The 17014-nt window shown below is 45.4% G+C and overlaps 1 protein-coding gene across 1 annotated transcript in view; it reads left to right on the top strand.

Moving 5' to 3' along the window:
* Positions 1 to 17014, top strand: part of LOC144828093 (uncharacterized) — a 394020-nt gene that overhangs the window by 322711 nt on the left and 54295 nt on the right. The window contains exon 6 of the mRNA XM_078686222.1: positions 2858 to 2970. Coding sequence (XP_078542348.1) covers positions 2858 to 2970 — 113 coding nt within the window. The remainder of the gene's footprint in view (positions 1 to 2857; positions 2971 to 17014) is intronic.

The following is a 17014-nucleotide window of genomic DNA, read 5'->3' as shown; positions in this document are numbered from 1 at the left end:
GTTCTGGCGGTGGCGGGGTCGTTGGTGAGGGAGAGGATCAGCTGGGTGTCGTCGGCGTAGGAGATGATGTTGAGGCTGTGTTGACGTGCGATGGCTGCGAGGGGGCTCATGTACACGTTGAAGAGGGTGGGGCTGAGTGATGAGCCTTGTGGTACTCCGCAGATGACTTTGGTGGCCTCAGATCTGAACGGGGGGAGGCGGACTCTCTGGGTTCTTCCAGTGAGGAACAAGATGATCCACTCCAGTGCCTTCTCTTGGATTCCGACGTTGCTGAGGCGTTGTACTAGGGTGCGGTGGCAGACAGTATCGAACGCTGCGGAGAGGTCCAGGAGGATGAGGGCCGCTGTTTCCCCATTGTCGAGCAGGGTTCAGATGTCGTCAGTGGCTGCGATGAGGGCGGTCTCGGTGCTGTGATTGGCTCGGAAGCCGGACTGTGAGTGGTCGAGGGATCCGTTCGTCTCGAGGAAGGCGGCCAGCTGTCTGTTGACGGTCTTCTCGATGACTTTGGCAGGGAACGGGAGCAGCGAGATGGGGCGGTAGTTCTTGAGGTCGGTGGGGTCTGCCGATGGTTTCTTCAGTAGGGCGCTGAGTTCGGCGTGCTTCCAGCTCTCCGGAAAGGTGGCGGTGTCGAAGGAGCAGTTGATGATGTCCCGGAGTTGGGGTGCGATGACGGAGTCGGCCTTGTTGAAGATTTGGTGCGGGCATGGGTCGGTTGGTGATCCAGAGTGGATGGTGTTCATCGTCCGGATGGTGTCTTCGGTGTTGACTAGGGTCCAGTCGCGGAGGATGGTGGTGGGGGGCGTTGGTTCTGTGGTTAGGTGCGTGGTCTGTTCGCCGAAGCTGTTGTGTATGTCTGCGATCTTGTTGTGGAAGAACGCGGCGAGTGAGTCGCAGAGGTCTTGTGAGGGAGTGATGTTGTTGTTTCCGGCGCTGGGGTTGGAGAGCTCTTTGACGATGCTGAAGAGTTCTTTGCTGTTGTGCGCGTTGTTGTCTATTCGTTCCTTGAATACTGTCTTCTTGGTGGTGTGGATCAGCTGGTGGTGTTTGCGGGTGGCGTGCTTGAGGGCGGTCATGTTGTTTGTGGTCGGGTTCTTTCGCCAGGCTTTCTCGAGGGTGCGGCAGTTCTTCTTTGAGTTCTTGAGGTCGTCGTTGAACCACGGGGCTTTCTTGCTTCCGGGCCTGCTGGGATGGGTTTTCAGGGGTGCGAGGTCGTCGGCGCAGTTGGAGATCCATTGTGCGAGGTTGTGGGCTGCTTGGTTGGGGTCCGTTGATCTGGCGGGCGGGTTCTGGTTCAGTGATGCGGTGAGCTGGTCGGTGGTGATCTTGTTCCAGTTCCTGCGGGGAACCTGTTGCGGGAGGTGGTGAGTTGTGTTCTTTCTGAAGCTGAAGTGGACGCAGCTGTGGTCAGTCCAGTGGAGTCCGGTGGAGTGGCTGAAGGAGATGTGCTTGCTGGAGGAGAAGATTGGGTCCAGAGTGTGTCCGGCGTAGTGGGTGGGGGTGTTCACCAGTTGCTTGAGTCCGAGGTTAGCGAGGTTGTCCAGTAGGGTGGTGTTGTTGTTATCGTTGTTGTTCTCCAGGTGGAAGTTGAGATCCCCTAGGAGGATGTAGTCGGCGGAGGGGAGGCGTGTGGGCTGATGAAGTCTGCGATGTCTTCGCTGAATTGTGCACAGGGTCCTGGGGGTCTGTAGATGAGGGTGCCTCTGAGTGTGGTCTTGGGGTCGGTGTGTATCTGGAAGTGAAGATATTCGGCGGCTGTGAGGGTGTCTTCGGAGTTGGTCGAGATGCGGATGGTGTTTTTGTGGACGATGGCGATGCCTCCTCCAGTCTGGTTGACGCGGTCCCTCCGGGTGATTTTGTATCTGTACGGGATGGCTATGGCGATTTCGGGCGCTGAGGAGGCGTTCATCCAGGTCTCTGTGAGGAAGGCGACGTCCGCGGATGTGGTGTCGAGCAGGTTCCATAGTTCCACGGCGTGTCTGTGGAAGGAGCGGGTGTTGAGCAGGATGCACTTCAGGTGGTTGCTGTTGGGGCATGGTTTGGCGGGTGCGAGTGGGTTGCGGGTCCGGATGCAGGTGAACTTGCAGGATTGGCAGGTGAAGGGTCCGTGGGTGCGTCCTGGAGTGGCTTGGTGGCATCCGGGGAGGCGTCCGGTGTTGAATGTGTAAGGCCCCTCTAAATTGCAGAGACGTGACGCATTCAGGGCTGTTTGCATCTGAATAGATGCCCCTGCTCCTGAAGCTGCAGCCCCTCCTCTCAGTCACCTTTGAGCACCTCTTAACAGCTCATCGAGGGCTGGAGGTGTCAGGGCTGCCATCCCGCTGTGCCTTCCAATGCTGCTAGATATCTGCGCTTTGATACTGCATCGGAGTCAAGAAGGGAGGTGGGGGCAAGCTGTGCCGGCTTAAGGGTGGGGGCGACCAGGGCCCGGCTAAAATGATGGACAAATGGGGTCCGTTAAAGAATCCTTCACGGACAACGGACAGGCGGCCGAAATTACGGACTGTCCGTGAAATTTACGGACGGTTGGTCACCCTACGGGCCCACGCTGCAAAACAGCCCCCACCCTTCCAGCCTCCCTGGGCAATGCCCGATATGGCCAGTCCAGGCTGCAGCAACCAGTTCCTTGCAGCCGATAGCTGCTCCCTACCCCTGAGCTGTCACACACCGAGGGCCCCACTATATCTCACACTGTCTACTTCTTTTCTCTCTACTTTTTAATACATAAACGAATTGTTTAATGCGAATTTTAGAGTGCCGTTAGGCCATATTCCATTTCACAGGGCATGTCTTCTGTTTTTGAAAATAAAAAGAAAAAACTGTTTCCTCAGCATCATGGTTTGTATTGCTTCCTCACCAGAATCCATAGCGGCGGCATTTGCTGAAAGCGGCATCGACATCTCCGGAAGCAAAGACTTCAAGCCTCATCTTACTTTCCTCAAGCTGTCGAAAGCACCCTCTCTGAGGAGAAAGGTAACTCTTGATGTTTCCTCTCCAGTGGCCTTTTTATTAATATCCGTCTTTTTGTTGTAAGCTCGTTTTGGCTGCGATATAAAGTCTGTCTTCAGCACTGAATTGGCCTAAAGGGAACCGCATTGCGCACATCCGTCTTCACAATCTCGCGCCAGGATATAGATTCATTCCTTCTGTCTCCTGTAGTGTAAAACAAATGATTTACCCTCTCATTTCAGGCCTGCGGGTAATGCCGTGAGCTCATAACATTATTCCAGCATTATTACATAAAACCTGGAGCATGAAAATGCCACAGCGGAACTCGGTGCACAAGGTCGCGCATAAATATCACACGGAAAGCTGCGCTGACCTTTAGGCCTAATAGGCTGCCGTTTTTTTTATGGTTCATTACGTGTTAAATAAATTGAGACGGTGTGCGCCGGTTTCTGTGCTATGTAATAGTAATATTTCTCAATGCCTGTTTTTTATTTAATAAGGAGAATACAAAAATAATGAGTACAGACAGGGACGGAATTGTTGAATTAGTTCAGCCTCATGAGCTCAGCCTACATTATGGAGTGCAGCTACGCAAACTGCCTTTAGAGTGGGAGCGACGACTTAGTTCCAATTCAGAGTATGTCGGCAGTAGTAAATGGTCCGACAGGGTGAGGTATTTCTCGTATACCGCTAATGCCTCCTATTCCAAATTTTAAGGGCAAATGGGGCAACCTATGTATTTGCTATTCATCACACAAAAATCCACGTGTTCGCTTTTTACTTCATTTTCTCCCTTATTAATTTCGACAAGCCTGACCTGCTTAAGCATGTCCGGGAAAGCAGGAGGGGTCCGATAGGAATCACACTGCTCGAACTTCTTATCTCGTGTTAAAATAATAGAAAATCCTATCATTTGAAGTCTGTACCATTTTACGTAAGGCCGAAAAAGTAAGTAACAGGGGATTCGTTATTCCTTGTTGGCATGAGTTACTAAAGTTACTAAATTAACCTGCCCCCGCCACCCCCACCCCTGGGTTAGCTATGGCACAGACAGGCTGAACTTAGAGGCCATGTGTAAAGTATTTATGCAGTACCAAACAATCATAAATTTAATAACACAACACAACAAAAATCAAAACTCACTTGATAAAAATAGATTATGTTTTAATCAATAAAATGACACCAAAAGAAATCTAAGATGACACTAAAAGAAATCTAAGAAAGGTAACAGAGATATGCATTTTTTAAGTTTAGGTTTGAAAAAGCATTAAGCGCCTACTACAGTCAACTGGTCACTGTAGACCAGGACCTAGGCATGATAGGACTTGGTCTCTGAAATGGAAGCCAAAAAACCGCAGCAGGGCTAGGCAGCAGGGTACAGCCCAGGGGTGTTCTATGAGGTCTCAATGAAGCCGTTGACTTTTGGTGGAAAAGCTTTAAATACTTTTGCAGAGATTGAAAAGCCAGGCTTTCTCTCTAAAAGGGGAAATGTCTGAGCTCAAGTAACAACCTTCCTTGAGGTAGACAGGCCTTTTGAAATTAAATTGAGAACATGTACAGAACGTAATTGTAGAACCTCCAAGGGTGATGAGAATCTTGCTGAATAAAGTACCTCCATGGGCTTTATTTGAATAGGGATCACCACCAGTTCATGTTGCTCAGTGGGTGGGTGTGACTCCACCCAGTTGCTATAGACTACCCTGGGACAGGATGGTTGGGTAGTGATATGAGCAGGAGAAAACAGAACACAATGCCCTTGTACCCAATGCAGTGAAAGAGCTTTGAACAAGTGTGATACTGATCAACAGGCCAGTCTGCACGGTTATATGATAGTTTAATGATTACAAAAACCAAAAAACTAAAAGTCAGTGGTGGTCAATGCAAGTAAGCGCAGGGGGGCAAAGTGGTTGAAAGTGACAGGCAACAGGATAGGGAATGTAAAATAAATAAATAAAACCACACACCTTGCGCTCGCTGTACTGACACTAAAAGTATGGCTATTACGAGAATAAAAAACGAAAGATCACCTAAAAGTTTAAATATTCCTCTTGTTAAATTAAAACACTCCATATTTGGAGAAGCAAGAGACAAATGTATGATGATATGTGACAAACTACTTAAAACTGGCCTTATTTCGCTTCTCCTAAACAATTCCACATTTAGGAATATGATACTAAGTAACTTTCATCCTGTTCCCAGTCTTCCATTTATTGGCAAAAAAACTGAAAAGTGTTTTTCGCTCCAGTTCCAGATTAACATGAACATAGCCCATCATCTCCACTCCTAATCATATTTTCACCCTAATCTTAGTAGGGAGACTGCTACGCAGTTAGAGGTTCATGATATCTCAAGGGGTGCTGGAAGAATGGATCCTGTGTCTCAATCGCTCAGTGGCTTTGGAAAAACTACAGTCTTGTACAGGAATAAGTGAAAAAAATCCTGGATTGCTAATTTCTCCTACGTCACTGCTAGTTGGTCAATTCTAGATCCTCCTAGTTTCCGTATATTGACCAGTGCCGAAGGCGCCATCCGTTCACTTTTATTATATAATTTATGCACCGAGTCTCGGAGATCTGGTGGCAGACCTTGGTGCACAGCCATCTTTATGTCAACTCTATTTAGCCCGGTTGTGTCAAGCTGATATCTGCATCCTGCAGAACATATATTTGATGATTGAAACATGGATGGTAAAGAGAAACTAAGTTGTAATTGAGTACAGAGTCAGCGTTCGCAGTAGCGTAACTGAGAAACTATGGCCCCTGGTGCAAGCAAGGATTCTGTCCACTTTGACTGCTGTTGGGGTAGAAAAATACAACAATTATCATAGTTCAATGAGCTCCTGTGCACTGCACCTGCTACACCAATAGTAGCTACCCCATGGGCTTGTGACATTTTATCCCATTCAATTGAGAAAGCCCCCCAACTCCTTTGGGCAGCCCTTGCTCCATAATGAGAAATGCTTGGAGCCTCACCACCGAAAGGCAGGATGCGAGCGTGCATATTAGGATTTGCTACCAACCCAAGTACTCACACTGTGCTAGCAATATCTAATTTGTCCTATCTTTTGCACTATTTCTTTATTTTAATGTTGTATCTTTTTTTTGGGTATTTGAGCAGTGCACATCTGCCATAGGGACATGGATGAGATATAGTCATAAGGCCCCATGTATTTATCTGAAATAGGCTTTTCTTTGCTTTCATCCATCCCTGTCAAAGCAGGACATAATTTATTCAGTTTTCTTCTGGTAAAAATCCATCCTAGCTTCAGCCATTACTCTTTATGCCAAAATGGCACTACAGCTCCTTTAGTTGAGTTAGCCAGATTGGTAGAATTTCTTTTAGATTCCCTCTCCTCCCCTCCCCAGCACCTTGGGACCCTCACGGGTGAGTAGCATGGTTTATAAATCCCTGATTGATTGATTGATTCTATCCAGGGTATGCTAGTAAACATTGCCACGAGAGGTTTTACTGCAACCTTTAACTATGCCTTTTCCAACATGGCAAACCCTCCCTGCATTCAGTACCAGTAGAGGCCATGGTGCTATGCCATATTGATGCTCTATTGGAAGCTTTCAAATGTACTATTCCACTCACAGATGTACAGCTCCTAGCACCTAACCTCCTCGTGGATGACAAGTCAGTGGCGAGGTGAAACCCCCACCTTAGCAGCTTAACCACTAATGCCTTAGAGCCCACCGTAGCAGGCTCTACTGGCACTAAAGACCCGCTCCAGTGTTTTCGCGGAGGGCCTTTGACAAGGGAGGAGACCTTCAAAGGCCGGTAGAGCCCACTACAGAGGATTCTAAGGCTATTAGACCATTCCTTCCCTAGAGGGCAGACTGTTCTCATTTGTAAAATTAAGGCCTTCAGGCTTCGTGAGGTCTTTGTACACAGCAACAGCTTTGAAAGGAAACATAAGAATGTTGATGCTCCAGGCTTCTACAGGCCATTCGAAGCCTGGAGCACTCTATTGTCTTCAATGGAGCTTCCAACATTCCAATGTTCTAATATAGCCTTAGAGTCCTCAGTATCGGGCTGTACCGGCCATTAAAGGCCTGCTCCAGTGTTAAAGGCATGAGCCAAAGTCAAGGGCCTTTAACAAGAGAGAAGGCCTTTAATGAAGTGTAGAGCCCGTTACAAAGGGCTTGAAGGCTATTAGATCATTCTGCCCCTAGAGGGTGGAATGTTCTAATTAGTAAAACAAAGGCCTCACGGAGCCCGAGTGGGTTGAAATCCCCTCAGGCTTCGTGAGACCTTTTTCAAACATTGGAATGTTGATGCTCCTGCTTCTACTGGACATTAGAAGACCAGAGCACTCCAATGTTGTCACTGTAGCTCCCAAAGTTCTACTGTTCTAATAAACATTTATACTGGCCTCTGTAGGATGCAGACAAGTGCTCATAAACCTTTTAAGGGAATAGGAGGGCTATGAAGCAGGGGCTGAGTGCTGGTAGGTGAGCCAAGTTCAGCAAAGTAGAAAGGAAAATAAATGATGCAAACAAAGAAAAAACTTACAGAGCAGGAAGTTGTGTTTTAGAGAGAAAGGTAAGATGGAAAGTGTTAGACCTGGCCACTTGGCGTGGGTCTCCCTTCCACTCTTTGGTTACTGTGCCTCATGTGTTTTGCTGGTGTTAGCTGCTCAGAGCACTGTGCCACTGCCAATCAGTGCCACAGTGCAAGTGCTCCCTGTATAAAATGTATACATTGATTGGATTCCGTGATTGGCTTATTTGGTTTACTGTCAGACCCCAGTAAAGGGCACCAGGAGTGCCCAGGGCTTGTAAATCCAAATGCTGCTAGTGGGCTTTCAGCACTGGTTGTGCCACCCACAGAAGCAGCCTGGTAAAATGTGTTTAAAGTCTGCCATTGCAGAACCTGCGTGCAGTCTGGTACTGTCATGCTGACTGGGCAAGGGCACCCCCTTACCAGTCCCTAAACCTTCCCTTAACTTCATATTAGTCACCCCTATGGTAGGCCGAAGGGCAGGGTGCATTGTAAGTATAAGGTAGGACAAGCCCTGATGTGTGTGGCATGTCCTAATAGTGAATTACAGCCATTTTCGTTTTTCACTTTTGTAAGGTTACCTGTTCTCATAGGCCAGAATGGGCTGTTGGAATTGTTACATTCTATAATCCCAAAAGACTCAGGGAAAATTGTAGAAATTCGAGTTTGGTATGCCTGAACTCAGGATAATAAAATACATCTTTTAGTAAAGGTTGTTTTAATATTCTGTGTTTGCAAATACCACTTTTAGAAAGTTGGTATTTGCTTGCCTAACCTTTTCAGCCCGCCTCTGCTAGGATGTGTATCTGCTGTCTGGTTTCTGTGAGTGACAGGGCTGGGGAATTCCAGGAGACAGGCTGGGGCTGCCAGGTGGTGAATAGAAAGATTACAACCAGATGGGTGGTAGGGGTACACCTAGACTCTGAATAGGGCTGTGCTCTGCCACCACAATGCTGGCTCCACCTCCTGCGGAGCGTGTGATGTCTCTGCCCTGCACACTGAAAAGACAAGCCAGAGTCCTGTAAACAAAGTGCTCAAAAACTGAACTGAACTAGGCAAAGGCCCCCTGGCCTGAAAGAACAAAAGAAATGTGGTGTAAATATTGAAGCCCTGCTCCTAGGAAATTAGATCCTGTTTGAACCAAGAAAAACCTCTGCCCGACAAGAAGGAACTGGGAAAGCTGCAAGGAGGAGTACTGTCCCTGACCTGGGAGATTGACCTGCAGTGGTTGCCTTGCTGTGAAAGGAGAGGAAAAGACTGAGAGAGACTTTAATCAACTTGTGTTTCAACTACCTCCAATGGCTTGTGGGTGAGCTTGCCCCCTGAACGGAGTCCTATGACTATTGGACTCCTTCTGCCTTCCTAAACCTGCTGGACTTTGCCAAGATCTGCCTGCCGCTGGAGCCGCGATTCGAGTGCGACTCGTACCCCTGCCCGCTCTGAAGTATGTGCCTGGCCGCCCGCATCATGCAACTCTGCTCCCAACTCGAGCCGTAGCTCGCACCGTTCACCAAGGGCCACCCGCACCTCACTTCCTCCTCCCCCCTTCGAGCCGCACTGACTCGCCGCACTCCTGCCGCTGGCTCAGGGATCGGAGCGCACCGCACGGCTGAGTATGGCCCGTACGCTCGCAGCGTACCAGACGCCGTGCACCACGTTCATGAGGTCCCCCGGCAGCCCCGCACTCTAAGAGCCTGGCCCGTACGTACAGCATGCACCGGTCGCTTCATGCCACGCTGCGCACATCGCCAAGGCATCCCCGCTATGAGGCACGACACGGATCAATGCCGCGCACAGCGAATGCCTAAGAAACCCGGACCGTCCGCATCGCTCCCCGAAGTCCCGCGCCGACGCCTCGCCCTGAGACGCCTGCAGCGAGCCGGACTCACCCCAGAAAGCTGCCGACACCGTCCCTCGTTTGCCTTCACTCCTGCCCGCGCTTCGTCCACGTCGGACGAATTTTTAAGGTACTGTGCACGATTCGCCCTCTGTGACCAAAGCGCATCGGACCCAAGCGTCCGCTTCGCGCATTTGACTCTGTGGCTGCATTTCATCCCTGCAGGGTCGAACGAAGAGACAGACTATTGAATTACCCATTTTTGGTAACAAAGAACTCTTTTCCTAAAATAGTATTGTGGCCTCATTTAAAACGTTATTGGGATCTTGTGCTAAGCCTTTTACATAAAAATACTTATTTTTATACAAACCCTGGTGTGGTGTTGTCCCTGAGTTGCTGTATGTGTTGACAAATGCTTAACCCATAATGCTCTGAGATAAGCCTTGACTGCTCGTGCCACGCAACCTAGAGGGTGAGCAGGGGTTATTTTAGAGGGTAATCCCCTTGTCCTGACTAGAGGAGAGGGTCCCTGCTTGTCACAAGTTCTTACCTGTGCCAACCAGGGACCCCCAAATCTAACAGAAAGAATAATGTGAGAAAAAGAATTGTGTTTAAAACACGAAATGAGCAGTGAGTGCAAACAAGAAAGGTTAAACAGATGTAAGGATGGCTATAAGGCTGAAAGGATCAATTGGTGAAATTATGGAAGAAAGTGGGGAAGAGCTGATGGATGGATTTATAAGCAGTGGCTGCCCATACAGGTAAGCGCAGTGGGGGGGGGGTGCGGGGATGGGGGGGTGAAAGTGAAATCTACGGAATAGGTAAAATAAATAAAACCACTTACATTGAATTCGCGGCATCGCCAGGACGGCGATTATATAAGCGCAAGGTAAGTAGTTTATTTATTTATTTATGTCACCTATTTTGTCATTTTTCACTTGCCTCGCTCACTGCGCTTACCTGTATGGGCTGCCACTGTTTATAAGTGGATGGAAGAGTAAAAGGATGAATGGCTTCTAGAGTGAAAGGGTGATGGGTCCATTTGTGAGGTAAATGGTAATTGAATGGATGCAAAGGTGACATGATGGATGGATGGGTGGAAGGGTGTCGCGATGGATGGACGAACAGAGTGTATGTAGGGAACTATTATAGTATAGGTCGGTCTTATTTTCTTCCCTCATTTGACGTCATCAGAGGTTTGGTTCAAAGTGGAGGGCATTTTAGTTTTCTTGTTAATCCCTTGGCACTAGGAAACGTGAGCAGATTATCCCCTCTCTTAACTTTTTACATTGGCTGCCTTTAGAGGCACACATTCAGTTCAGCTTGTCTCCCTTGTCGATAAAGATCTTATTCTGAAACAAGCTTATCCGGCTGAGAAACTTCAGATCTCTGTAGCACAGTACTGATCTTTCTCATTAAAAAATTGGGCACTGCCACTCAGTCACGATTTACGGTTTGCTGCTCGTAAGCCTTGGAATTCCCTTTTCTCCTCCATCCGGCTTGTTAGAACTCTTACATTTTTAGAAAGAGGTAAAAAATGTTAGCTTGAACGCTCTTTACTTTAGATCTGTTAACTATTTGTATGATATTCTTTGGTTTACTATCAGGGCCGGACTGGCCATAGTCGGCACCGGGCAATCCCCCGGTGCACCGCACGGGTTGGGGCCAGTTTTGGGCCCCTGGGGGCCATTTTTGTTACAGGGCCGTTTTTGCAGCATAGCTGCAAAATCGGCCCTGTACCAAAATCAGCCGAAAAAAAGTGGGGGAGCCGGCCGAGCACTTTGCCAGGGCCGATTGTGGTTCCCAGTCCGGCCCCGTTTACTATATTGTCTAAGGCATTGTAATATTTAATTCATTTGGTATATGTAGCATGAGCCCTCACATTTTCCTTTTCCTCTCCAAATTCATTTTTTTGTGTAACCCAAAAATATACAATTATTTGTCCATTTAGTAGGTTTTTACTCTGTGCTTGTACGAAGTCTGACAAAAAAAGAAAGAATATTTCATCTTTATCTTTTTTATGTTTATCATATTCTAGAACTAGAATACATTTCATATATTTATAGTCCCTAACGTGCACTAAAGAGGCGTGTTTTGGGAAATCACGACAGCACTTCAAAAGCGGAACTACACAGACATCTAACCTACGGATACCAGAAAGCCTTGCGAACTGACTATTGTAACGCCCACCAGAGGGAAGTAATTAAAAAGGATCAAACAAGTACTGGTTACAAAGGCGAAGCTCATTGATGTCTGAAGACTCCTATCCCCCGAAGAAGGCCAAGAGAGTGGCCGAAATGCATTGGGAAAAATAGCATGCATGTCCGCCTTGAATAAATATTGAAACCCCCCGTGATGTTGTGCGACTCAATCTCTCCCAGCTGGGGAAGGTGTTATAATATATATATGTATGTGATCAAGACGGTATAGCCGTCGAAACGCGTCAACTTTTTCATTTGGCCAAATAAAACTTGTTCCTGAGCCCACGGTGTCAGTGCCTGTTTCATATGGGAGAATTCAGGAGTGGAGATTATATATATATAATATATATATATATATATATATATATATATATATATATATATATATATATATATATATATATATATATATATATATATATATATATTATTTTTAAACAGCAAAATATCAGGGACAATTGTTGTAAAAAAAATCCCACTGAGCAGTACAATAGAAAATGCAACTATATATTTTACCTGCAAAGAATGACAACTTGGGGGACGTATGGCAATATACAGTGGTTGTGTATAGTAGATGGCATGAAGCACTCTAAGATTTCCGTTGCTCTACATGGTACCCAAAAGAATGCTCGCATGGACCTCTATTGGGGGGGGGGGCAGTCAAATGGTCGGGTATGTTGGCATGCATGATCTTAGTGTCCTTGAGCAGTACACTGTAACTGTTCCTCAAGACATAAGGCTTTGTTGATAGTTCAATAATGGCAAAGGTGATGTGAGGACAGTGTTTGCTGGGCACTCTGAACGTTGTAATGAGATCGGTCTGCCACAAGGTGGAGCCCGAACCTATTCAGTATCCTGCACTGACTAGAATAGATTCCAGTGACATAGGTGTAGTGGTACATTCACAAAAGCTGTTGTGCTGGAACAGTTTCAAAGTTGGGGAGCTGCCATCACTGTTGCATCCCTGAAGTCATAGGATTGAGAAAAATCCATGCATCACACATAGAAAAAGTGTTGCAAATGAGCCATGCCCATTCAGCAGGAGAGTGGTATGGGTGTGTGGTGTGCAGTCGGTGGTGCATTTTGGAGTATACTGTCACAAATATAATACTAAAGCATAACATGGTAGCGCATGGTCATTTGCAGACAGCCATTTCCCATTAAAATGGCCACAAAATGTGCACCAACGTGTAGATTTACTGATAAAGCCATGGTGCACATACGATAATGTCAGGTGCGTAGCTTGATCAGTAAGATTGGGGGGGATGGTTTGAGCTTCAGATTTTCCAACAATCAGGCTCGCATGTAATGTTAAAATGTATTATATGATAAGCAGGGTGCACGAGAGGGACTTAAGCGGTAGTGGAAAGATAGAGAAATGCAGATTTGGTACGCATACCAAGAGAAAAATCCCATTTTGTAAAATAACCAACATTTTTAGCACTTTCAAAACAGAGAGGGAGAGGGTGTGTGTACGTTTTTGTCTGGGTGTATGTTAAATATCCTGGTAAAATTTGCCAGACTTCTCACCATAAACGACTAAAAGCATCTGTGCCCAACTATTTTTCAGAAAATACATTTATTAGGGGAGGGTAACACTGCAAACACCCCCCTCCCACTTCCAAAGCTACCCCTTCGGATAATGTGCGCTTCATTTGCCTGGGGGACCAGTGTGCATCATATTCAGTACTTTGTCATTATTTGGTTGTTCCACCCACCACGTTGGTGGGACAGACATGGCAAGACGTCTCACTGAATCAGCAGTTGTGTTGGTCCACATGCCTGCACAAGAGCCCCTATTGAGTACCTTCATTGAAATGTCAACATCATTGTGGTTAAGGATGATAGATCAGTTTTCTTTCTGATCTCAAAAACTTATATCTGTCTTTAGGTATGGTCCTATCTGTAATAATGCAAGCATATTTACAGAAATTAGAGTACTCATCCGGAAGGAAGCACACATGGAAGGCAAACGTCTCCCATCTCAATGGAGGAAGGGGAGACCGCAGTGAACAATTTACAGAATTTTAAGTCTCATTGAGAGGGCCGATCTTTGTGAGAGATGTTAAAAAAAAACCTTTGTGAAGTGGCTCAAAAAACTGTACCCAACTGTTTGTTTTGGCATTTGGAAGTTCCTGACTCTCTTCATAAGGGTGTGCTACTATGCTTTTTGAAAAAATAAAAGAATCTTCTAGATCTGTATGCAAATAAATGTTCCATTACTGAACAGTGACTATAAGATCTTTACTAAAGTCTCAACCCAATGAATTACTGTTCATGCTCCATCACTGATTAACGGAGAAAAAATGGGTTTATCCCCAAGTGACAATTAGATGCCAATACTCATTTTATAATCAAGGCAATTGATCTTTCGATGACCCCTGCTGCCATCATCCTAGGAGACGCAGAAAAGTAGTTTGATTATTTCAGCTGAGAATTTTTGAATGAGGTTTTAATAATTATGGGTGTTTCTTCCTAAATTACAAGATTGATTGCCTCATTATGCAAAGACTCCATGGCAGGCGCAATTATCAGTAATGAATTTGTAAATACTATAACTGTTACTCTGGGGACACAAAAGGGGCTGTCCCATGTTGCCAATTCTCTTCGCAAAGTTTATTGAACCACCTGCCATTACATTCAAAACAAAATCCAACTTAGTATCAATTTATCTTCCCTCACCCAGAATCAAGATATATGCATATGATAAGCTGTTAGTGTTCAACAGGGTAATATACAGCTAGCATCAGAAGTAATAGGATTTCTGGATATTACTTAGATATTATCAAGTGGAATTGCATCCTTTTAGTAAATAAAATGAAGTATTCCTAGATCGATAGAACCTACTCCTGATAACACTTATAGCCAGAGCATCACTGGTTAAAAGTTATTACCTCTATGTTTCTTTTTTCTGCCTGGTCATGTATTCCATTTGAAAATGTTATTTGAAAATTGGAGTCTAATTCACTTTTTATCTATGGAGTATAAAAACAACCCAGAATGAGTACTGAGAAACAAAGTCTACCTATGGATTAGGATGGATTAGCACTTCCGGATTTTAGGCACTATTATATGGCAATTAACATTATAAATCTGACTAGCCTCCCAGAAATAAGTTATTTTGAAAATTACTTTTCAGATTTAACCAAACAACCTACAACTAAACTATTTCTAAAAAAAAAGCCAATCCATAGCCAGTACAATATCATCAAAATGCTTGCATTCTTGGTGTATGGAGATCAGTAGATTTCTGAAAATCCCCAAAATACATACAGAAATCCCTTTATTTAATTTATGCAGCAATTTAGATGAGAGGGAGATAAACCGCTGGACCTGATAAGGCCTTGGTAGAATAGGCTACTCATTTTGAACAGGGATCTAGTCCGATACCGCCAAATCAATTAAAATAGAAAAGTCTAAGGGATGGCTTAGGTTTTCTTATGAGCAGATCATTGCAATGCCACACAATCTTACAAACAAAAAGATTGAGGAAACTCTTACCATTGTGGAGACTGTATTTTCAACAACAATAAAATGAACAGGCATTGTACAATGGGCAAAATCTTAATAATATTATCAATGTATATGATGAAATGATTTTTAATCTAAGGAATAAATGGAAAACTAATATTGACTCTGGGATAAATATGGAGATTTGGAAAGAGTCATCCCGGAACAACCATACATCCGAGTGGCAAATTTAAGCGCAATGCAGCTGTAGACGCAATGGCCTCTCTACTACTCTCCGAATCCTTCTATAAGCAGAGTATGAACAATTTGAATCAATGTCCTAGATGTTTGAACATTGGTACATGGCATTATATGATTTTGACTAGTCAGTATCTGCTACAGAAATAATGTATTACTTTTTATCTGTATCAGCAAAACGCATGAAGTTTCTAGTACGCCAGAAAATCACTAGAGCTGCCCAATATTCAGGATATTTTGGCATTAAATTGAAAAACCAAAAGGGGGACTTTTTATTGCTGTGTTCATTCAACACTCCTTATTAGCCTAATATTGGAAAGTTGAAGACCTTCCTCAGTCCGATATGTGGATTAACAAAACAAAAATGTAAGGGGATAATGCACTTCAAAAGACTACATTTGCTCCATATATACATGACATTTGGGGACAGTATGTAGCCTTTTTACATAATATTTGAGATATGAATTATTGTAATGATGAAATGTATATGTAAACATTATTGAAAGTCAATAATAATGATATTAAATGTTTTAGGGATGAGCCGCAATGATTTAGTGGGTGATATAACATGAATACGATTCCTCCCTTTCCTTGGAACCTAATAGAATCTAGCCTCTCGGAATTCTAGATATTGCTAATGTGGAAATTGATATTTTTTAGTCTCCACTTCCAAATAAAGAAGCCAGAAGTTGGATGTCTTCCAAAGCAACTCTATTTAGTAATAACACAGAAGTGCACATAAATCACAGTGCTCAGGTGGCTATGACCAGAGTGAACAATTTACCATAGTTTAGCGAGGATTTTTATACAGTTGCACGAGCTGGGGCTGTGCAAAACATTTACAGAATGAACAATCACTAACTCTGTAACAAGGTTGACGTTTGTTTCAGATCCTCACATACTGACAGACAATGAAACAAACTAGCACAAACATTCTCAAAGGACATTGCTGGTGCCTAATACATGTGCAGATAATAGAGCAAACAAGCACCAACATGTTCAGGGGACATGGCTTGTTCTTTAAGACATTGGCTGACAAACAAATAAGCATAAATGTTTACAAGTTGACATTGCTTTTTCCTTCTCCTGCAACTGCGGGCAATTGAACAATCAACTATAACATTGCTAGATTAGCCTCAAATGGGCAAAGGGCAGGTATGTCAACACCAGGGGGTCGATTCCGATCCGGTAAAAAGTGCTCCGAATTGCCGTTCGGAGCGTTTATCCCATACGAATCGTACCCTGCAACATCTCCCGTACATACGACGAAGTACGATCCGTACCAGGAGCTGGACTCCGTTCAAATCGTACAGGGACCGTACGAATCAAATCCCCGTACGAATCGCCCTCGGAACCCGCTGTACGCGACATCTGTACGGTTCGCGGCTGCTTTTTCCGAACCGGCAAGTACGATTCGTGTTGGGTACGCACCGTACGACCCTTTTTCTACAAAAGATGAAAACAGCCGTAAAAGCAGAGTTCGCCCCGAAACAGGTACGGAACGCCCCCCCCGGGTATGGTGCGTACCCCCATGATCACAGGGGTACGGTGCGTACCCCTGCGATCACTGGGTGTACGCACGTACCCCGCGATCTTGGGGTGTACGCACCGTACCCCATGTACGCTGGGTGTACGGTGCGTACCCCATGTCAGCTGGGTGTACGGTGCGTACCCCCCATGATCGCAGGGGTACGGTGCGTACCCCTGTGATCATGGAGGAGGACGTACCGTACGGTGTGTATGTGAATGTGCACTTTTCCGTACGAATCGCCCTTACCTGACGTGGACCGTACGAATCGTGTCCTGATACCCCGGTCCA

Source organism: Lissotriton helveticus, chromosome 4_1 (assembly GCF_964261635.1).
Source record: "Lissotriton helveticus chromosome 4_1, aLisHel1.1, whole genome shotgun sequence".
Lineage (NCBI taxonomy): Eukaryota > Metazoa > Chordata > Amphibia > Caudata > Salamandridae > Lissotriton > Lissotriton helveticus.
Note: the sequence above shows the minus strand (reverse complement) of the source record. Positions and strands in the feature narration are given on the sequence as shown.